This window comes from Halyomorpha halys, unplaced genomic scaffold (assembly GCF_000696795.3).
Source record: "Halyomorpha halys isolate HHAL.00 unplaced genomic scaffold, Hhal_1.1 Scaffold350.1, whole genome shotgun sequence".
Lineage (NCBI taxonomy): Eukaryota > Metazoa > Arthropoda > Insecta > Hemiptera > Pentatomidae > Halyomorpha > Halyomorpha halys.
In genome coordinates, this window is record NW_027107986.1 from 949,062 (window position 1) to 974,563 (window position 25,502).

The 25,502-nt window shown below is 30.9% G+C and overlaps 1 protein-coding gene across 1 annotated transcript in view; it reads right to left on the reverse strand.

Annotated features, from left to right (window-relative positions):
- Positions 1–25,502, reverse strand: part of S1P (membrane-bound transcription factor site-1 protease) — a gene marked incomplete in the record, with an annotated part of 80,081 nt that overhangs the window by 22,704 nt on the left and 31,875 nt on the right. The window contains 7 exon segments of the mRNA XM_067046355.1: positions 2,910–3,151; positions 3,819–3,945; positions 7,833–8,047; positions 11,119–11,296; positions 18,046–18,222; positions 22,506–22,643; positions 25,270–25,386. Coding sequence (XP_066902456.1) covers positions 2,910–3,151; positions 3,819–3,945; positions 7,833–8,047; positions 11,119–11,296; positions 18,046–18,222; positions 22,506–22,643; positions 25,270–25,386 — 1,194 coding nt within the window.

Sequence of the window (25,502 nt, forward strand, 5' to 3'; positions counted from 1 at the left end):
CACAATGAATAAGATTTTTGGCTGTGTTTAGTTTTTGATGGTAAGGATGTTGAGAGTGATAATTTAGAAGTCTTCCTGAGTAAGTTGGTTTTGTGTACCAATTGGTGGATATAGTATTATTGGCGTTTTTTATGATGAGGAGGTCAAGAAATGGAAGTGAATTGTTAGTTTCTGATTCAACTGTAAAACGTAAGCGAGGATAGTAGGAATTGAAGGCAAATAAGATATCGGTGATTTTATTGGGATTCAGTATTAAGAGAAGGTCGTCAACATATTTTTTAATAAAAATGATGTCATTAGTGAACTGTGAGGTAACGGAGTTTAGTAAATCGTTAAGTACGATATTGGAGAGATCGGGGGCTAAAGGATTACCCATAGCTAGGCCTGAAATTTGTTTAAAAAATTGACCCTGGAATGTGAGGTAGCCGGATTCACAACAAAGTTGGAGAGACTTGAGGTAGGAAGGAAGGTCTAGGGAAGTATGAGGTTCAATGGTGGACCAGTTGGATTCTACTAAAAATAAGACTTTATCTATGGGGATATTAGTAAATAAACTTTCAAAGTCAAAGGAAGTGAGGATGTAGTGGTCTGGAATGGTGAGGTCTAATAATTGATCGCGGAGATGAAAGGAGTTGTGAATGTCATAAGTATTGTCATGGCTGAGAGCTTGTAAAGACGGCAGTAGGTATTTACTAAGTTTAACGGCGGGGGAATTGATATTAGAAGTGATCGGATGGAGGGGGGTATTAGGCTTATGGATTTTGGGAAGGCCATAAAAACGGGGGGCAACTGAATTATAAGAGATTAGGTTTCTGTATGTGGGATAATTAATAAATTTAGAATCTAAGAGATTTTTAAAATGCTTGTTAAATATGTTTTATTCTTATTAATTTGTATTCATAATTTTTTGACCTTTGAGCTCCGTATTTTTACATATCACTGGTTTTTATGTATTTCTTTTAAACTATAACTTGACCTTTTTATCATTGATATTTCATATCAACTGTTGTGTCATAACGGTCTTTCTTGACAGTTACGTTTCTAACTGCAGCCTAGTAGCTCACTCTAGCGGAAATTTCAAATAAACTCTTACATCAATCAGTTACTAGCCAACCTTCTACACCACAACATAAGTCTCCCTTCTCGTTCTCACATTTGTTACATTATTCTTTCCTTTTCTCCATATACTACCTTTTCCTATTGTATATATATATTTATATTTTTAGTATAGGTATATAAGTTAATACTCACAATGTAATTCAATGTAATAATATAAGCCACTCACTAATTTTCATTGTCTGTCATAATGTTCAATTTGTAGATTCAATTTATTTATTTAATTTTTCAGTTTTTTTTTTAGACACTACTTGCATATCTTATATTATACATATCTTCTTACCTACATGATATTATATTTCATCTGTCACTGTTTTCAATTTACTACCATACAATTCCACGAATATCAATCAATTAAAAATTTTGTACTATTCAATTATCAATTATCAATTTTTTATCATTTATGATTTAATTCAATATTTTGTATAATTCTAAATTTGTTTGTATACTAGATTTGGAATATCGTGGTGATATTCTGTGATATACACAAAATATCAGAGAGGGAGAGCAAATCGCATTATTAGTTCTTACTCTTCTATGATAACTTAAATGAAAGTGATTTAAAATTATCGATCTAAAAATTCTGACAGTGGTAAGTAGGCAAATAGAGATGGGATGAGCTGGGTTTTCTAGATTTCAATGCACACATCAAGGCTCGGTTGGAATGTACCAGGGGTACATTCTAGGTAGTGATTGTATTTTCAGACAACTCTACGCTAACCACATCAAATGCCATGGATGAAGTATAATTGGATTCAGAATTTCACAAAGCATTAGTGGATTGCACTCCCAGTTTTTAATTTTTTTATGACAAATAAATAAACTTGACTAAAAATGTTAAAATGATATGCCAGTTGTGGTCCCCATATCAAGTTTTTAAAAATAGTGTAGAAAGCCAGATAAGGTCTTATTTTGTAGAAAATGATCTTTCAGACAATCTTGGATATCATTAGAAGCAAGGAAATTCATGTTTTAAGCACCTAAAATGCATGATTTTTGAATCTAAATGGGCGAGAGTAAAAACAAGTTTTTTTAAAAATTGTTATCACCTAAAATTCACTACAATTTGTGAACCTTAACTATTTTACATTAAATTAAGTGATTTTTGGCAATCATGATGGACAAAGAAAAATAATCTTTAATGGATACCAAAAATATAAAAAAATTAAGTGTAAAACTACCCTGTTTATCAAAAGATAAGCCTGAATTAGGTTTTCCAGGCCTAAGCCCAATCCGATTGGAGGTGGAATCACCAATCTAAGAGAATGTATTAAATTTCCTTATTTGGCAGTTCAATTATATCTTAAAATAGTGGAGAATTTTATAAAATTGTATCGTTCATAGAAGAAATTAAATATACTAATGCAAAAGAAAGATTTTCCGAGAGCCACCAGCAACCTCGACCACCAATCATTTCTCTGCTGTGCTGCTGCTGCTCTGGGATTTCAAAATGTTAATTTATTAAAACTTTAACTGCATCTGTTAATGAGATACCTGTAGCCTAGTAAGCTATTTAATCAATGCAAGGTATACATAGGTGTACATAAATATGGAACAATGTTACTTTTATGGGGAATTTTAAGAATCAGAGAAGGCAAAAAAGCCTGGGGTTCACAATTAATAGAGAAAAAAGAAATATTTGAAATTAATAAGAAGAGAATAGTAGAAAGCAGAATAAATTTATTTCCTAATTAAAATAAAATAAGCATTTTTTTCCTACATGATATCAGTTTTAGAAACAATCTTCTAAAATATACGGCTAATAATCAGGTATGAAAAAATGAGATATTAACCTTGTATTTTCATCAAAGAATTTTACTTTTTTCATAACAGTCACATTGTACCAGTCAGCAAAAACAATTAATGATAAACCAGAGTCGACATCTCTTTTTAGTTTCGCAATTTCCTCAGGAAAAAATTCTTCTTCAGGATCAACAATCAAAAGTGTGCCATACTGAGAAGCATCAAAACAAGTTAAAGGAACTCCTAATACTTCAATATAATAACCTGAAGCTCTCAAGTGAGTATACATATCCTAAAAATACAACAATCAAATGAAAAATTGATTTAAATTTATTGTAGGATAATCATAATAATTATTTCCCTTTTATTCATAATCTAAAGAAATATATTTTTGATAAGTTTTAAAAAAGAAAATAATAATAATAAAACAATACTGCAGAAGGATGATAAAGTGTATAACTAATGGTGGCATTTAAAAATGAAAACAAGTTAAAAAGTGTTTTTTCCATTGTTAATTAATATTACATTAGTCATATTATTTTGCAGATAAATGACATAACAGTTTTCTTAATGCTTGAAAAAAAAATTGTTTTTTATTTAAGATGTTATTTGCTATGGTTATTTAAATAATTTTGATTCATGAATTAGTTAGAAACATGAGACTAATTAAAAACAAACATAGCTTTCACAGATATATTTAACAACTAAATTGTACCAGTTTTTAAGATTCTTCCTAAGATTGTCATAGCAGCTTATTTCTCCAGTGAGGTTTATTTTTATTTTTCCTTATACTCCATCCACACCTCTCAAAGAGGATAAGAAAGTTCCCTATAAGATGTGGAAGAAATGTCAGGAAAAAGATGAATATACCCCTCCCTTCTGAAGTAAAAAGCCAGAATTGCTGATAAACTATATTACTTATTCACTACAATTGAATTTGCCTAAAATTATTTTTTTACCTTAAAATTTGTATGGATATGATCAGCGTTCCAATCTAATGGGTCCACTTTCATTCGCAAATTATCTCTAGGGAAATATCCTGGAGGATACCTGAGGTTGTGAAACTGATCCCACAAAAGTCTTTTCCTGCAAAATATCAAAATAATAAATAAGTTTACCAATAAATCCATAGAGGTGATTTTTAAAAGGCAGATTTTCAAAGTTCAAAGCATTGTTAAAATAAAACAATAATGCTACATAGACTAAAGAAATCAAGATTTTTTTTTTTAAAAAATTGTCCAATGTGTTATTTCAATTACATGAAAAAATCATTACATTATTCCTTATTTACAGGCATATACTACAATTACTTAATCTCTTAACATGAATAATTACAACATTACCAAATTAGTAACACATACATCCACAACTATGATTCTGAATAGGTTTTGTTTTGTCTGTTTATTGATTCATTCGTCCTTTAATTCTCATTAACATAAGATTTCCACTTAATATATATTTAACAGCAAGATAAATAGCAGCTCTCTTAGGGGTTTTTGAAGAGTTTAAAATTGTCAAAAGTGTATTTGATTTATATATATGAAGATTTCGAGATAACCTACAGGAGCAGAGTCAGAAATGTCCCTTTAAGGAGAACAACAACAAAGAGGACAACCAGAAAAGAGGTGGATAGTTAATGCTGAAATATACTTTACATTTGCTTTATGAGTGGAAGAGATTAGCCCATAGACAGTGGCAAAAATAATTTTAAAAAATTGTAAAGGAGGATCAGTCTCTTGAAGGATTACAATCATAGTGCAGGTGGGTGGGTGATATGATATTTTATTTGGATATTTTATGAGTTTTTGTTTTACTTACAAGCTGTAATGTTTTAGAATTAAAATGATTTTAATGGATTAAATTTTCTATGCATTTTAGAGTAACTACTTATTTATTTACATTCACCAACAGGCCGAATCCCAATTACAGGTAGTAAAGCTCAACAATGTGGCATGTAAAATTTTAGCAGTCAAACTGTGAATTAAAGCAAGATTGAATCAATAAACAGACAAAACAAAACCTATTCAGAATCATAGTTGTGGATGTATGTGTTACTAATTTGGTAATGTTGTTATTATTCACGTTAAGGGCATAATTAATTGTAGTATATGCCTGTAAATAAGGAATATAGTAATGATTTTTTCATGTAATTGAAATAACACATTGAGCAATTTTTGAAAACAAAATCCTGATTACTTTAGGCTATGTAACATTATTGTTTTATTTTAACAATAAAACAATTTTATTTAACCAGAAATATAAATGCTTAATTATGGATTCAAAAGTTCTGTGAAATGAAAATTCTATGACCATAAATTTCATTTGGCTTATAGTCCAATGGTTTAGATGGATTAAAAGGGGTAGGAATATTCTAAAGCTGTAAATGATGAAGAAATTTTCTTTAGCAGATAAACCAACATTTTTTTTTTTCCAAGGAGTAGGAAAAATAGTTTTTATGTTTTTCAACTACTACTTTTCCAACAGCTTAGAAAAAAGATTAAACGAAAAACATTTTTCAAGAGGGGGAAGGAAAAATTGCAGGGAGGCAAACTTTAGCAATTTCCATTGGCATTTCACAAGTCAAGAGAGTAATAAATCATTAGAAATATGAAGGAAATATAAATTGTCAGGACTGAAGGAGATTTGAAGAAAAGAGAGAGTTAAATAATGAAATTGGAAATGGAGGATTTACATCAATAATTCTAAACATGCTGTATACTGATTAATACAGAAAAAACTCTTTATTTTCCATTCTTTAAATATATTTGTAAACTGTCATTGGTAGCTAATGAAGTATTCTTCTTATAGAATATTTATATAGTGTCTTTCATAAATATAATCAATTTTAATCATTAAAACCCTATGTATATTAATAGTGGGTAGAGTCTGGCTGCCAGAAATTTTTATCAGATCAGCAAAGTCAGTACTCAGCATATAACCAAATTTCATTTTGCATGGTTGTGGCTAAAAATTTTCAGGGTTATTTCACACTTGGTGAATGCATAAGTGAATAGTATATGGTTCTTAGTTAGAGTAGAAAATACCAGTAGTTGTACAAGGAAGTGGAGTGATGGCAGCAGCCAGCTTCCCCTTAGCTAATATTCATTCTAAAGGTGTAAATCACATCAGTGCTTTAACAAAAAAAAAAAAAAAAGAAGAAGAGGCTATATTATATACAAAGAAACTGATCAGGAAATTATTCTGATGGTGTTATGAAGTAATTCATCATCTGATCAAGTTTCCACCATCAAGATCTAGGCCTATTCGTTCTATAACCTGAATGATACAAGCACTAATGTGAAAAATATCTTTCTACCACAATTGCAAAACTAGACTGAAATGCCTTACTCCTTGTCAAGCTTGTGGTAGGATATCATGTATGATTGCATCAGCACTCAAACTAAAGGATTCAGATGATGAAAATTAAACCACCTATGAGCTTGGACAGGTTAACCCTACCAATATTGGCAGTGAACTGGGCGCTCCTTTGTTAAAAACCTTTCCAGCCTGAAGTGACCAAAATTTTGAAATTTTAAGAACAAACATTTTATAAACTTCTTCTATACATATATTATTTAATTAATTTGCAATTTAGTACAAAAAATATAATTACTAATTGAACATTTTTTTTTACTTTTGAGTACAATAATTCTACTGGAGAAAGTAAATTTGTTTGCACAATTTCCTAGGTCAACTTGAAACTTTTTCAAGGTGTATGTCAATAAAGTATAAATTTGATAGATTAGGGGGTTATAAAATGCCACTAAACAATCAAGTTATATCCCAAAATTCGAAATCTATTAGATTTAAACTTGTGCTGTTAGGCATATTTTAACATCCTTTTCATACCATATGAAATTGTAAATTAAACCGTTGATTTCCCAGGAAGCTATAAAAGATGTTCATGTTTTGGGGAAAAATTATGATAAAATATGGTAGCAGATATTTTCAGGCTAAAAAATTATGTTTTGCTTTCTTTTAAAACAGGTATTTACAGATTTTTTTAGAAGCTAAAAACAAATATGAACTTGATATACATGATAAATTTAATTGAGCTACTTTACTTGAAGCAACTACAAGCTTTTTGGACTTTTAAGTAGTCTAAGCTTATAAAAATCTGTCAAATGCACTTTTTTTCTTATACTAAAACAAAACATTAAAATTCATATTTATATGTTTTTTGGGATTAGTAGCAGAATCATAGTGTATAAAATTGTGGAAAAAATCAGTTTTAAAACTATTATTTATATTTTCTTGGCTCCTAGGGCTCATTGGAACAATCACTAGGGCAGGTGTGCAATATTTTTGGATGTTAAATCACTAAATAAAATTAGTTAAAATGGTGACCAATCACTGTGCCCCCTCCTAGTTGTTGTTGGTTGAGGCTTTAGGGTGTAAAACCCTGAGGTCATCAACACCCATGTTTCGACCTCACCACCCTTCTCCTAGTTAGTTTCACAATGTGTGGATAAGACAAATTTAGTCTAAACTGATATTGGATCCAGACCTGAAATCCACACTGTATTTGAATCAATAGTATTGCAAACTACATTATAATGAGGGTCTACTGCACAATAAAGAACCTAGTACAGGGATATAGAAAGAATACTTTGCATTAGGATTAAAATAAAAATAAGAGGAAGATGAAGTGGAAGAACATATTCCTTAATTATTTTTGAAACTATAAACTTGTTATTTCTAAATAGAAAATTAGCTTTAAAATCTAGTTTTTAATTAGGATACTGATATAATAGTACATGCAATTTCAATAGCAATTTATAATGCTTTGATTAAACTATTGTTTTCAAAGATGACCATGGAGTTAACCATATATAAAATAGGGTAGAGTAAAAAGTTTGTCAATATTACTTATAACTTTTTTAATTAGTCTAAAAATATCATTATGTTTTTTCTGATATAAATAAACTCTAAAATCTATATATCTAAACCATATTTTAAGTTTAAATACTTACTGTTTAGGAGGAGTTGGTATAATATTTGCCCTTATGGGCAATTTAACAAGAGATATTTTAGAATCCAAATCACCATATTCAGAAGGAGATTCAATTGTAAGTTCAATGTGTCCTTGGGCAGTGCCTGTATAGTCAGCTGCATTACTTGATACACTCAAATATACTGCTAACCAACCAGACCAAGGCCATAATACATTACTATAAACAACAGAAACCTGGAATATAAACTATGTTAATCATAAAATTTAAATTTTTACTATTTTCATTAAAAAATATACAAAAGAAATAACGGAGAGACTATAAATTGTAATATACTAAGAGCTAGTACATTACAATCTAATCTAGCATTTTATTCCTGAAAACAGAGCCAAAATAGGTTGCTAATTTTCGGAGAAGGTTTAAACGTCAATAATGAAAACATATCCCAGTCTAAATAAAATAAGCATGGTCCATCATTCCAAAACCGTTGGAATGATATTCCGTACCTTCTCAAAATGGTAGCCATGTAAATATGACCAAAATTGTTGCTATAAATGATCCTGATTTGATGATTGGATGAAACTTTGATAGAGCAATCTTTCTACCTAAAGGTGACAGTAGTGAGCATTTCGCCGTTCCTAAGCTGCTCCTACCCTTTCTTTGCCAGACTCAAATTAAAATATTTCAATTTTACTGGCCAAAATTCACTAATGTCAGGAGGCTTAAATTTTTACTATTTGAAAGTATTAGATTTATGAAAAATCTACCTATGATAGGCTGTAGAAAGCCATTGAATTTGAGTTTGTCAATGAATTTTGGTAGCATAGCAAAGGCGGACAACATTATTTCTTTCTCAAACCTAATACTTTCATGTAGTAAAATTTCAAGCCTTCTAAAATAGCTGAATTTCGTTCCCTAAAATTTGAGTCTACCAATGACTTTCAGGGACTTTGCATAGGCAGACAACATTATTTCTATCTCATAAACCAAATAATTTCATGCAGTAAAATTTTGAGCCTCTTGAAATAAGCAAATTTTGATCCCTAAAATTGTATTTTTTAAATTGAAGTATGCCAAAGGAAGGATAGGAGCAGCTTAGGAATACCAAACTGCTCAATACTGTCACCTTTTGGTGGAAAGATTCCTCAATCAAAGTTTCATTCAATCATGAATGAGAATACTGGAAGATTATTGATTGACCGTGTATATAGATGAATGGAATATGGTCCGGGTGCGGTAAAAAAAAACTCAAATAGTAGAATTATACTATTTTGTTGAGCCAACGTTTCGCCCCACGTTGCAGGGCTTCGTCAGGGCTAAAAAAGATACAAACACTATAGCTACAAAAAGGAAAAAAGAAAAAACATAAGTGTAAAATAACAGGGATATTAAATGTAAAAACGTAAGATATAATAAGAAAAATTAAAGGTTATAAATAGTAAATGAAAAGGGTAATAGTAACAGATAGATAAGAGAAGAAATATTAAAGAAAGTACAAATAGAGAGATGAAAAAATAAAGAAAAAAAATATAAAAATCAAATGATGAGACAGAATGCATACCTGTTTTGACAGCAGTCAAAAACAAAGTGACCGTTGGTACTGGGAGGAGTGGGGACGGCAGTTATGCCACAATAACGAAAATAATTTGTATAAGTATACATAGTAAAAAAATATTTAAATTAGGTGAACAGTAAATGGTAATATACATAATAAGGGGAGAAGAAAAAAAAAAAAAAAAAAAAAACAGATAGAAAAACAAAGTAAAGTATAAAATAATGGGATACAATGTGTGTAAGTGATAAATGTGTGTAATTTTTCTTATTATATCTTACATTTAATACCCCTGTTATTTTACACTTATGTTTTTTCTTTTTTCCTTTTTGTAATTATAGTGTTTGTATCTTTTTTAGCCCTGATGAAGCCCTGCAACGTGGGGCGAAACGTTGGCTCAATAAAATAGTATAATTCTACTATTTGAGTTTTTTTTTACTGCACCTGGACCTTATTCCATTCATCATGAATGAGAATAATTTTTAGCTATTTTGGTCATGTTTATACTGCCATAATTTTTGAAAGCAATGGCTTTGGAATGCAGATAAGGCTTATTTTACTTTGAATGATTTATTCTTTCTTAATCGAGACTCAAACCTTCTCCTTAAATGAGTATCATATTTGAGCCAGAACTACTTTGTTTATTTTGATTTAACAGAACTGAAGTACTTAGATCCTTCACGAGGTACTTAGTTAGGAATTTTTAGGAATGAGTAAGAAATGGCAAGTTGCTGTCTGTACCGATAGCTTTTTATATCCAAACGTAAACCAAAGTTGTAAAAACTGGATACTCATTCAACTGAGAGAAATGCCTAAGGCTAGTTCCAATCAGGGATTAGGTTCAGGATTTCATAGTTGTTCTTAGATATTTTATTTATTTTTTAGCTCAAGTCTTCCAATGAAGACCTATACTGCCACATAATTCATTTCCCAAGGCCTCCACAAAATAAATATTAATTGACCCCCATAATGTAATTCATAATAATGAATGGAATTCTAACCCCCATAATGAAGAACCAAACACCAAACATCTGCTGTTCTAAGGTATAAAGCAAGTCTTAATGAAGGTATGGATGGCTTTCACGGATAAAACTATTCTTACTTTTGTTAATCAGATAATCATTTAGAGATGCCAAGCTTTATGGTGACTATTGAACATAAATCTTATATTAGTCCCTATTTAGATGAATTCTACTAAAAATGATGCTGAATTATGGCTTTCAGTCTTGAAAATAAAACTAAATTTATCACTCAGATAACTTAATATATTTTCATTCTGTTTTTGTCAACTCAATTTACACAAAACTGAATAATTTAAAGTTATCTTAGATTATTCTACTTCAGGTTCCTCAATTCTGATCCAATCCCCAATTGGAACAGACCAAGATTCAGTTAAAGTCTCACTGTTCTAAATAACACAAATGACAGACAAACCACACAATCCAACAGGGTCTCGTGAGGATCTATGTAATCGCTTCACAAGTCTTATTATAGATATTTTAAAATTATTTAAACAATTTAATAGTTACTAGTAAAAGGATCAATAAACCAAATCAATTACCAGCATATAAGTAAACTAAATTAATAAGATAAATGTTAGTATATATTTCTATTACAGTTTTTAAATTAAAATATTACTTACTTAAATACATATACTTATTAAATAACTTTCAAAAGTAATAAATTAACAATCCTTACTCTGAATAAGAAAAAAATGACAATAAAATAAATTGATGTTCTAAAACAGGTACATACCTCTAAATAATGACCATTCTGAGGAATGTAAGGATACCATAGGGGTTTTGATACAATACGTCCAGAAACACCGAGACCATTCAATACAGTAACATTAACAATTGTAGGCATAGCTCCATAATATAAAGGCTGAGTGCAATATGGCCACATATACTGACATTCACCCAAGTCTATATAGCTACAAAAAGTAAAAAGAAAGCAGGAATGTAACATAAAACAGAAGATTATTTAAAAATAGGCAAAGTAACTTATATCTAAAAGAAACTAAAATGGAAAAAAAAAAAAGGGGATGCAACACAAATAAAAATATAATTTTCTGATCATTAGGGGAAGCAAAATGCACAATTTGTACAAGAAAATAGTTATATTTTAATGATCATGCCAGTTGTGGCAGACACTTTCTTCATTATTTTATTAAAAGAAAACCTAGTTTCTTATAATAGTAGCTATAATATTTAATACTTTAAAACCTAAACAGTAATGTTGTTGTTTATTATAACCTTATACATTTTTATGTTATCCACTAAATATAAATGATACATTATTGTAACTTCTTCACCTTAGTTTTATATTACTTCTATTATTAATGTACTATTTTGTTATGACATATTGTAATACGAATTTTCTCCTTTCCTTTTTATTTGGAAAAATAAAATTAATTAATGTATATATACATAATTTTCTTAATTAACCTTTAATTTAGTAATTAGCATCTCTTAAGCTTTAGGCGTGCCCAGCTTCCTTTATTCCATTCCTAAAAATAAACTCATTGTGGGGGATCTATGGCCATCAAAAAGCGTATAGTCACATTGTGAAAGCCATAAGTCCAGAGTAAAAAGGAACCAATTGAGAAAACACAAGTAAGGGAGAAAAGAATAAGAGAAGGACCTCAATGCTCCACAGTGGGATGAAATGTTCAGTACTTTGGACATGGCTTTTTTATTTATTTATTTTTTTAATATTCTTTATTTATTCTGGGATTGATCCCTTAGAATAATATACAGGCATCATAATTAGGCTTTAGAGCCTTTGAGTAAAATACAAAATAAAAATGAAATTAAAATATAATAAAATAATGAATTTGAAAAGATAAAAATGAACAACAGAATATATAAAATAAGAATAGAACAAATAAAATAAAACCATAAGTCATATCATAAAACATAAGATGACTAACACTTCTGATAATAAGTCAAAAGAAAAAAAAATAATAAAAAATCAAATACAATTAAACTAAAAATAATAAATGAAAAGGTACAATGTCTGCTAATATACATATTTACAAGTATGATCGAAATTCTGAAACATAAAATACAGAGAATATATAAACCTTATTTGAAACTTTCAATTGTTATTCTTCCGGAATTGGGTGGACAGAAGGTAGTCGAAGATACGTGATTTGAAGATTGAAAGGGAATTAGAGCTATGAATAAAGGAGGGAATAGAATTCTATAGGGAAAAGAAGGGAAGACCTACCAAAGGCTGCGGTTTGATGTGCAGTAACCTATAAATCTGAAGGTTGTGAGCGGGTATTGCAGGATTTAAATTGAAGGATATCAGAGATGTACGATGGATGGCAGGAATGGATAACTTGATAGAAGAAGGAAGCAAGAAAATATTTACAACAGGAGGGGTAAAGCCACTTCAACTCTTCATAAAATCGAGTGACAGAGGCTTCCCTGGGGAACCCAAAGATAAATCATAGAAAGCAATTAATTAACCGCTTTAATTTTGCTTTGAGATTCCCAAAGACAACTACACAGCAATAATCAAAGTGGGGGAATATTAAGGAAGTAACAAAGAACCTATGGGTTTCAAAAGGAAGTAGGTGACAAAGATAATTTTTAAGTGCTTTAGGGTGGGGAAGGTACAACGGGAAATGTCAGAGATGTGGTTTTTCCAGGAGAGAGTTTGGTTTATAGCGATACTTAGGTTTTTAACATATGGATAGAATTCATATGTAATTTTTCAATAAAGTAAGCAATTTCGATGATCTTTTATCTTTAAACAAAAAACTTACAACCAATTGGTTTTCCACTAATAACTCTGGAAATTATTGGACATGAAATCTTTGTGAAACTGATTTGAAATAATCCCAGCTGAACAGATTTGGAAAAAAAAGAAGTAACAATATCCGAAAATGTCTACTAATATGGACCCCTTGGGATTGGTTAACAATGTAGACACATTTATTTTTTATTAAAATATAGGGTGAACAATGTATTATCAGGGTATATTTATGTTAATATTTAAAAATATGTTATTATACTAAGTTTGATAATGTAGCTTGTAATTTCTTTGGCATTAATCTTACTAAGTACTTAAGGTGTATACATATGAAGTATAAATGTATGCCAATATCAATAACTTCACCAAACATCAAGGGTTTCAAACTGAAACAGGATTATTTTAATTGAAATATTTTTCTCGGTTAGAATAAACCTCAGTAGTAGGCATTATGAAATAAGTGAATCTTATAGGGACAATCGCAAAAAGAAAATATGATTTACAGAATGATCAAGAAATGAGCTGACGATTCAAATACTTTTGCCTCTAACATGGCATTATCACTTAATATCTCCAAAATATCTGGAGACTTAGGAACGTGATGTTATATCAGGAGAATAGCTGAGGACTTAGAGCTTGACCTTTTGTCCATGTCTAGAGAATCAAGTGTTTCGTTCCACTATGTGGTGGCGGCACTTTACTCTTAATATCTAAATAATAAAATTATACCTTCATTATTGTATTTATACAAATATGGATTATTTAACCTTAAAAAAAAGTTCAGAACATCAAAATATAAGACTAATAAATATCGCTATGGGTCCCACAGACCCACCTGTCACACTGCGAGTTAAATCACTTTAAAGTTATGGTTCAAAAGTAAGGACTGAGAGTGATTTGCTGATGCTCCATGAAATTCTGTATCCAATGATATTCCATTCATGACATTTGAGTAGTACCATCTTTACATTAAAGGTCCACTGGGCCAGGGCCCAGGGCCCCGTGTTCCATAGGCTCCCTAACTTCAGTGATTGATTACCTAAAATGAATTAAGAATGAACTGAGAGGTACAATTGCTTAAAAATAAATTCAGCAGTTTATCACTGATGCCCATAGAAAGAGATTTACTTCAAGAAATAGACTTTGTAGAAGTAATAAATGATTTTGTTAATAAAAAATTAAGGCCTCTTGTTTAACTTTTTTTAAATGTTTTGTACATTTCAAATATTAAATAAAGTAATAATTTTAAATAGTATATGGTTCATTTCCGTTGATAATTCAAAGTTGTTTAGAAAATAAGTTTTTTAATTAATGTACCCTCATATCTTGAAGTGCCTGGAGCCCCCACTTGGTTAAAGATGGCCCTGCATTTGAGTGTCATAGGACTTCATATTTTTTTTTTGATTTGGGAGTTAACATCCTTATGTTCTCTAAATTAGTGCAGGAAAGACCGATTATCCTACAGGTTACCAGCCAGAGTAGGAAAGTCAAGATTTATTCTGAGGGTTCACAATGAAATGAAAGTCAAGCCACTCAGGTCGGACTCAAACCAGCACTGCTTCTGGCATAAGAATGCTGAGTTGGTGGCTCAAGATGCTCGGCCATTCATAGCCTCAGTACCTTATATTTGATACCTAACAGGTTTTGATACTTGGCATATTAATATACTTGATATTTGTAGCCTCATGACTCATGTGAGCATTTCTAAACATGTTAAATTAATATGTAATATTTGTTATTCGTGTCTTTCTTTTAACTTACAGAAATTAAATGGTTTTTTTTGATAATTTTGTTCAAGAAACTCAATTGATTCACAGGGAAAAGAACATGATAAAATAGCTCTAGACAAATTTACAATGGAGTCAAGAGTATTGTGCAAAATCAGGTCTGTGGCGAGCTTACTGTGCAAGACTTCACAGAAGGCCTCTGTGAAGTCTTGCACAGTAAGACAAGACATGTTCAGGGAGAGGTAATTATTATAAGAAGGGAGAGAGTGAGAAGGAATTGAAACAGAATACTGGTAGGGATGTATTTTGACCACTATCGGTAGCAGACCAATAGATGAAGTTTAGATACCACAGGAATCGAAACCATGAGTGGAGAGATGAAACTCTAGACTCCAAGGGGAGAGGGTATTCAGTGTTCAGATGAAGCCTTAATCTGAATCAGTAAGACAGTAAGAGGAGTAGGAGAAGCCTGGTTCTTATGGGTATCTAGAGGCCAGTGAAATATCCTAGATATCAAGTAAAAAGGAAGAATAGAGTTAAGAAAGATATAAATAAAAATACCAGATGTGAAAATTAGTAGATGTGCAGTTCATTCATATGCACGTCTACTATGGTGGACATCTTGGGAGAAACTGAGCAAACTATTATGGCAACAAGCATTATGACTCTTTTATTTGTATTATGCAATGCAATTGTTTTACATTTAAGTTATTATATACCATTTTTCTTATTAAAAATGATGTCATTGCTTTTCTTGAATAGTGGCACATTTGACAAAAAAAAGTTTTTTTAATGAAGTTAAAAGGTCTCATTTTGAAATAACCGTGTTACAAATATTTTAAAGTAGACAGGGGTTTCTTTCTTAACTGTGGTATCTCTATAGTTTGTCCCAAAGCTAGTAAGGTTGTAAAAAAAGTAACCACAGTCTATGGTACAACCTACAGAATACTTCAAATACAAAGTGAAATAATTTTTTCGGTCAGATGTATGACTATTCAAGTAAAGCAACAATATTTTCTTTTTTATTTTGAAATAATTCTTGGAACCTAAGAAAAACAAAGCAGAATATATTTAAAGAAAAAATAAATAATACAATAATCTTATGATTGGGAAAGTTTTATATATTCAAATTATTTATTTTTTTACTTTTAAAAGATTAAAGAGGGCAGTCAAATGTAATTTTTATTTTATATAAAACTGGAATGAGGTCTATATGTAAATTAGTGTAATTAATCAATTGATTTCGATTTGATTCAATTGATACTAACTAAAAAAATAAACAACATAAAATGGTGAATCTATGCTAACAAATAAACATTACGCATAATAATATATACACACAAAACACACACACACACACACTGCTAAAGTTGCATCCTGTTTGTCACGTCTCATGCCAAACGTCGGAGGTCCCAAAGAAAGTAGGCGAAGGCTTCTGGCTACTGTTGTCACCTCCATTATGTTATATGCAGCCCCGATTTGGAAACAAGCGATGGTTACCATATCATACAGGAGACAGATAGTTTCAGTGTACCGCAGAGTTTGTTTAAGAACAGTTAGTGCTTTTCGAACTGTTTCCTACGAAGCGGTGTGTGTGATAGCCCGAATGCCACCTGTGGAACTCCTTGTTGAAGAAAGAAGCAGGCACTATGGACGACGCTTGCACTTATCAAGAGAAGAAGAGCGAAAAATAACGATCGACCAGTGGCAGCAGCGTTGGGAGGCAGCAGATTCTGGGAGGTGGACTCACAGGTTAATACCCGATGTGGCCAAGTGGTATGGTCGCCAGCATGGTAAGGTGGATTTTTACATAACCTAATTGATGACCGGACATGGATGCTTCAGAGCCTACCAGTACCGCTTCAAACTGGACAACACCGCAGAATGCCCTGGATGCCAGACTGTCGAGGAAACCGCAGAGCACGTGTTTTTCACTCGTACTCGCTTTGCAGTAGAAAGAAGTGAATTGGAGAGAGAGTGTGGAGGACGCATCACTCCAGAAAACGTGGTGAGCTATATGCTCCTCTCAGACCAGCATTGGAATGCAGTGAAGAGATTCACCACAGTCATTCTCAAGAGGTTGAGAGAGGAAGAGAGGGCTAGAAGACATAACTAGCATGAAAACGTGAAAACCATGCGAAGAATGCGAGGCGGCACTCAGCCATTTCCCTCCATGAAGTAATGCCTAGCGGCGGTCCCGTGGAGAGGAATGAACAGGTGTAGGGCGGTGGTTTTAGTGGGTAAAAATCCCACACACGGATAGGTACGGGCCTATCCGTGTCTTTTGAAGATTTCCACCGACCCTCGTAAAAAAAACACACACACAAATAGGAATGAACAGGTGTAGGGCAGTGGTTTTAGTGGGTAAAAATCCCACACACAGATAGGTACGGACCTACTGATATATTTGAAGATTTCCACCAAAAAAACACACAAATATACATAAACATATGTATGGTTTTAGATTATATCTATTTTAAAATTACTTCTGGGGTAAGTTAGACAAAGTAAGTTGTAGTTCTTTTGCATCCATCTCTTTAAATACCTACAGAGAACTCCTATTCTTTGGAGCAATTAGGAGCTTTTTTTGCAATGCTCAAAAATGTATCCAAACATGATCATACATCAAGAGTTTCATACTAATACAACATTGGTTTAAATGAATCTTTATCAATTTTAATAATATGTTTCTCAGTTCAAATAAACCTCAATAGTAGCTTATAAGGGATAAGAACATTATGAAATAAATGAATCTTGTAGCAACAATTAAACTAGGAAGATATTATTTCATAAAAATCTTGAGTCAAGCTGACAATTCAAATCCATTTGCCTCAAACATGGTATTATCACTTGATATCTCTGGAATATCCTGACGTTTTAATGTTGTCAAGAGTCAAAAAATTGATATTGAAGACTCAGTTTGAATTTTTCATCTATTCTCAAAGATTAAAATGTTCCGACTCACTGTACAATGGTTCGAATCTGTCCTGGGTTGAAATTTATTTTGTGCTGAGTCCACTGAATAAATCTCAACCTTGCCACTCTAGTCAAAATAAGTTGGTAACCTGTAGTATGATCACAAATGGTCAGGTAACAGGAACAAAAAAAAAATAAAAAAGTAAAAAGTTGCTTAAATTTTGACATTAACCAATCATTACCAGCACCATTTCACTTATTATTTTAAAACAATTACCTTGGGCTTAAACTAGCCTGTGGAGTGTAACTGTTCAGTATATGGTATGCTTTTAAAAGATCTAATTTACCATGTCCTTGCTCAAACATGTTAATACCAGGGAGTCTACGGGCAGAAGCCATCAAAGCCTGTTTCATGCTAGCTGGATTAATAGCATTTCCACGGTGAAGTACACCACTGAAAATGTCAGATAGATCAGAAATGTTGAAAAAGCTAATTTTATTGATAATTTATAATGAAAATATATGTCTAAGAGATGATTGTTTGTGATACAGATAAAAATAAAAACTTACAGTAGAAAATATTAGACTGTTTAATATACAAATAATCCAGTGGTCAAACACCAATCTACAGGAGATGGATCTTCTTGAATAAACAACACTTACGCAAGAATGGATCCTCCATCAAATGTCCTTCAAAACTAGCCTGTATTAATCTAGAAAAAAAGGCGGACATGATTTCTTAAAGTCGAGGAAGCGTGAGACAAGCAGGAATTGGCCCTACTTCGATATTTTTTCTCAAAACTAATGGTGGTTTAGTTATTAATCTTAAATTTGGATTCAGGTAACTGAACTCAATCTGAGCTTCGTCGATGGCTTTATAATTGTGTCAGAAAAAGAACAGCTGGTACCAGAACAGTAGAACAAGTCTCTGCAAGAGAGGTTCTACATACAGTCAATTGAATGAAGTCTACAGAAAAAGAAACATAAAACAAATGCAGAGAAGAGCAACAGACCAAAGAGGAGGGAATAGAATTTGGGGCCAAGGTTTGAATAATAATAATAAACACAATAAATTTATAATCTATCTTATAAATCTGAAGGCTAAGAACAGGTTTGGTGGGAATGGACAAAAGATTTGAATTGAAAAAGATTGGAGATGTATGACAGACATCAGGATTGGATAACTTGGCAGAGAATGGATGGCAGGAAATACCACAGTAAGAAAGATAAAGTCATTTCAATTCTTAATAGAATCAGGATCTCAGAGATGAATTGTACAAAGCAATTACTCAACCATTTTAGTTTTTCCATGAGAAACCCACAGACACCTCCAAACAACAGCAGCCGAAGTGGGGAATATTATGGAAGTAACTAGGAACTTATGGGTTTGAAATGGAAATAGGTGAGAAAGGTAATCAAGGCGCTTTAAGGAGAAGGTATGACAGGGTATATTAGAGACATGATTAAGAACAGAGTTGTAATATGAGGGATAGATTTAAGGAAGTGATTAAAGCCTATTACAATTCAATCGTTCACCAAGAAAACATACAATCTCCTGTTTTCCAAATTTTTGTTAACACGACAAAAAAAAATATCACTCTAAATCTTGTTGATACTAAATCTACTGATGAAGCCTGTTTTTGGTAGGATATTAGAGGTCAACCAGAATTATAGAAATTAAACAGATTATTACAAAAAATCCATTAAAATTTTGTCAACAAATGGAAATTGTTTTGAATCTAAGCTATTCAATTACATTGAATGTTAACTCTTGGGCCACCCTTGAAAACCTTATTCAGGGTAAAAGAATGTTGATTAATGTCTTCCCACTGGCAAAATTAACAGGTATTTGATCATTTTCATTAGATTCGTGGTGTCTGCTGTATCAACCAACAACTGGCTTAAAATCTTCCTGAAAGCCCAACTTTACATTCAAGCATTTCCTAATTTTAATTTCATGAACTTTCGCGGTAATTTATTGTAACCTCCCTCCAATTTATAATAACATTCTCATTAACCTCTTCATCACTGTCTTAAATTGAAGAATATATTTTATCAAAGCCATTTAAAACCAACACCCTCAAAATATAGCCACCAATATCCTATCACTAAAATAGTTTATGTTCCTCAATGTGTAAAGCAATCTATTCCTAATCAGAGACCCAACACCTGAACAATATTTACCACTCCATCCAAACCAAATAGTGTACCTCCCTTAGTATACATCCTAGCCCTCTCCTGGCCAGTGAACCTCTTATAGTCACAGTACCTAAATTGTAACCCTTAACCTCATTCACAACCGATTTTAACCCACCTGTTTGTATTCTTACTTCTTATGTTCCATGTCTCTACCTAAATCTTAACTTTCAATTCCCCTTAAGTGATGCTCCCCAGCTTAGTAGGATAGGCTTAAATTAAACAGTAAGTTTATTTAATTTTTTTAAGATACAATTCTCGAAATTGGATGATTTCAAGTTTAAAAATATTTCCATCAGAAGAACCAGTCAAAAAATGGCATTAACTGAAATTTAAAAAACAACGCTTTTGATTTTGTAGATTAACATAGTCTACAAGAAAATCTCTAACTTCCTTTGGTCTATAGTTAGTATTTTTGAATAGGTTTAATGCTTATGAAAAAAAAAAAAAAAAAAGGAAACAAACAAACTTTGTTTCTTCACAATCCATGAAGGGTATTGGCTTCAGTAATTTCTAAAGTAGTAACCTTTCTCGTTGTGCAAGGAAGTGATTTGGTCAGAATCATCCTCAACCCCACAACATTCTTCCCCAAGTTTAGATTATTCAATTTATTAAAAATTGGGTGGGACCCAGGAGGGTCTATTGACCCCAGTGTCATTCTATGACTGATGTAATCTATGCCTAGAAGAAAGGAGCACTATGCCATTTTTACTGAGCTATTCCACTCCTCTTAATACTTCTGAAGTCAATCTATAAATAGCTTAATCATATTCCACAGCTATAATTTTATCAATAATGCCTTTGTTTTATATGTAGTAGACATGTTATTAGTGACTTTATTACTTTCATAGTTAACAAGGTTCCTTTAAACAATTTTATCTATGTACACTTGACAAAGCTATTTGCTTATTTTCTGTAAGTACTACTTACACTATATTAAGTAGCTTATGTTCATTCATACTTCACCATTTTTAATTCCATGATTTCGGTTTTTTTTAGTTCCATGACTATGGTTTATCTATCGAAACTCAGCAAAGGCTTGATTTGTGACCCCCATTTTCATAGACCCTTTTTACAGCTCTAGTCAGTGGTTTTTTTTTCCTCAAAAATCCTATTTCGGCCTAACTATGTGGGGGAAAGGGTGGTTGAAAACCTCAATATTAATGAAATTGAACCATTAAAATTTTTACTATATTCACTGACCTAGCAACCAACTAACTGTAGAAGGTATTAAAATCTCAGGGGGTTAACCTTTAAAAGGTAGCTAATCCATAGCTATTGAATATTGAAACCATTGGGGAGCTTCTGTTTTTGTTTATTACTCTCAAGACATTTTGAGCATAACTGCCCATAGTAGTATGTACATGATTCAATATTGGAGGGCTGCCCTTGAACAGACATGGGTAGCCCTAAGTAAGCCCAAAATATTGATATATATTACATCGTTTTAATCCAAAATCAATAGTCTCAACATAACTATGAAAATAAATATCCAAAAATCTTATAATTATATTTATTCAGATTAAAACTTATTATTTCTCAAGATAAACAGAATCATTGGAATTTATTCATAGTACAAACTTAATACAATAAATACTTTTACACAAATAAAGTAGTAATAATGAAAATAAATAAACAAAAATATATTGTTATAATGCTTTTTTCAAACCAAGTATGGAGGTATATGTATTCTGAATTCTAAATATGAATATATTTACAGTAAAAATAGCAGCGAATATGAAAATATATGAATTCAGAGGCCTGAATATAAATATATTCAAACCGAAAAAATTAAAATACAAATTTAAAAGATTTAAATATTCACAACTACAAATGTAAGTATAGTGTAAGGGTTAAACTAATGTGTCATTAAATTTAACATTTAATGTTACATGCAACATATAATATAAATGTTGTTACGTGTTAAATGTAATACAGCTTTCCTGTATTATGTAGTAATTTTCAGAAAATGTTGATCAAGCAGATAACTATACCATTTATGAGTACTTGTACTTGTATTTATTGATAAAATTGTTTGCAGTATTTAAAATTATATAAACAATTGACTTTTCTCAATTCATGTAGTGATAATATTCAATATACAATATGTTAAAAAAATATAAATAATTAAAATCAGATAATACAAATTGATAAGATTTCAGAACTTCTAATGAAATAATTAATTGATGGATAGTTTGTCAAAAACATTGTCCCAAATTTAGATATAAAAGTACTAAGATTTTTTTTTTCATTGATAATAGTTGTAATAACTTAATTTCTGTCAGCCCCATTACAAGTAAAAAAAACTTTTAAAAAATATTTCAGTCAGAGGTTTGATAAATAACGATATCCATTTTATTGAGAATTTGATACTTAATACGAGAATCAGTCATTGATATTTATTACATTTTCATTTTAATGTAAAAATATAGTCAATTTAACAACTGAAAAACATAAAATTTATTAAAATATCAAATTTGAACCTAATTAATATATTGAATTTTTATTACATAGTAAAAATAAATTTCACCATTAACCAACCTAGCTAATAATGCAACAGCTCCTGTTACAACAGGCGATGCTACACTTGTACCAGAAAGAGTTCTGCAACCACCATTAATACTTGAACCTCTAACAGAGGAGCCATACGTAACTATGTCTGGTTTCAGTCTCCCATATCTGAAAAATCAATCATGACACATGAAAAATACAGGAACAAACATTTAACTGGTATTAAAGGTGATACTAATACAAAAAAAGTTTTTTTAATAATAAATGGCAGTAGCCACATATATACAATATTTTTTTATCAGCATAAAAAAAAAAATTGGTGTGGGCATAAAAAGGATATCTTTAAAGAAATGCACACTGATCCACTTTTTTGAAAGATGTCCCACCCAACAGGAATCACATTCATTGTAGGAACATTCCAATATTTCGTCCAACATAGGAGCACAAAAATAGCGAATATCAGAATATATTTACATCCCGGAGTTATATACCACTGCCGTCTAAAAGGCAAAGTAAGAGAAAAATAAGTAAAAAAAAATTGAAATATTAGTTATTTAATAACTAAAACATAACACAATGCTCAGACCATTCCCAACATTTTGATATGGTACCTGCTTTATATTCTGTTACTGTGTCGGTATTCCCTGTCTTCTCACACTTTTTCTAATAATTAAGAACAGTTAAAATTATATTTATTTGAAAACAGTAGAAAGTTTTATTTAAGTTTTAATTGTAATTTCCTCCCAAGCAGAATGTAGATTAAAAAAATATTATTTTTATCAAGGAAAGAGAAAGTTGGACTGGTCTAATCTTTTTATGGCTAGGACAGATTATAGAGGATATACCATATTTATCTGAATGTAAGGCAACGGCTGTATATATAATATTTACAGAAAAAAATAATTTTTATGAGTAATAAGTAGTTTTTCTAATATACATAGACAGAAATATAGAAAAGTTGGTTAAGATTTTTATTCTTATTAAATTTGGTTACTTTAATGGAATTAATGTATTTATTTAATACATATCTTCTTCTAATTTTTAATCAATTAGATTTTTCATTGTTCCATGCATTTCAACATGATCATATTAATATTTAATAAGGGTTAGAGACAGAATATTAAAACCATTGGTAAGTGACAAACACATTTTCACCAAACCAGACTTAACTGTTGAATAAAAATATCACTCTTTACAATGGCTTTGAAAGGTAGGAATCCTACAATGTGATACTGGGTGGTGCGCATTAAAGGGTGCTAATGTCTGTGACTTATTTTTATTAACTTTGATCATAACTAGTTTTGACAGATTTATTACTAGGGAAGAGACAAAAATGCCTTAAAAAAGCACTGGCAATTGGCACCCTTTGATGTGGAATCCACACTACTCCTGGTAAAATCACAAATGAAAGCTGACCCTAAATATAAGGCAAGTATCTATTTTCAACTAAATTTTCTGTAAAAATATCTTACCTTATATTCAGGCAAATACAGTAAATGGACTAGAATTTGAACTAAGAGAAAGGATTGGGAACATTATTGATCAATAGATTGATTAGGACTTTTTCCAGCCTGGGAAAAATGAAGAATTTAAGTAAAAAGCTAGAATATTTAAAAGGGATGGGGTAGTTGCTGGAACATTACAAATTTATTATAAAAAAATAAAATATACAAACAAAACATTACAGCTCATTTAAATCCACCTGCCTGGACCTAATCAGGATCATAGTCCAACAAACTTGAATTTAGTACAGAAGAGAGCACGCTGACAGAGAAGAAAAAAAAAAATGAATAAAAATTGTTTCTGGATAGACTCTTAATTATTCATTAGAGTAAGAGACATTTTACCATTTCATTGATTGATGTGGAGAATTTCAAGTCAACTGAAATTTGAAGGAGCGAAAATCAGCTAAAATTGGACAGTCATCATTAGAGATATAACAGAACTGTAGTGGTCACTACAGATAGAATAAATACAAATACCCCTTAAATCAGAAATTATTTCCATTATAATTTCAACTTGCCAATCGGTAGAGATGCCCATTGCCAGAGACCATAATTTTTATCAATAATGTAAGTTTATTCATTGGTGCTACAACTAAGATGCCTTGTAGATAAGTCACTTTTCAGTTTTTGGGATCAGATTATTTCATCACTGCTGATTGGCAAACAAACTGTGGCAATCTGTAGTGCTGTTACAGGTTTTTATTTGCTGTTGCTTTTGAATGTCCAGTCCAGCCAAGGCTTGCATCCAGACCAGTCTATTTTTCATAGAACATGAATTTAAAACTCTGACAGACAATAATAGTTATTTTAGTCTCTCAGTTAATATTCAAATAACTAAGTGAACAGTTAATCAACATATTTTTAAATGGAAACTGGTATATTTATAACTAAAAATTAACTTAGCATATTGTTACTTTGCTTATACATTCATGGTTAAATATATAAATTATTTCATAATCATGATAATTTTCATAAAAAATAAAATAACATCAACTTAAGAGAATCTGTAAAACAACTATATTAAATAAATTGATTTCGTTGAAATACTTTAACATTGTATTGTAGGTAGACAAAATCAATTAATTATTTATTTATTTAGCTACTACCAAACACACAGATATGTGTAAAAGAAAAAGATCTATTGAACTACAACACAATGGAAGACATATTAGATTCTATTACTTCTTACATAATTAAAAATCTCTACAGCTTAAAGATTCAAATTTCAATATTGTTTATAATTCACGGAATTATAAATATTAGGACAAAAAATAATCAGGAATACTAACCCTTGTGGCAGCTCCCATGTTGTCATTCCACGAGAAGAAAATTTAGCTATCTGATCATCAAAGTTGATTCCACCCACTCCTATAACATCCATCTGATCTGCAGGATTATTTAACGTTCTGTTATAAAAAAAAAAAATATAATAAAATAGATACACTAATTAAGGTTTTAACTGAGTTCAAGAAATATTTGATAATAGACCTACAAATCCTATACTTTTAAAGAAGCATTGCTC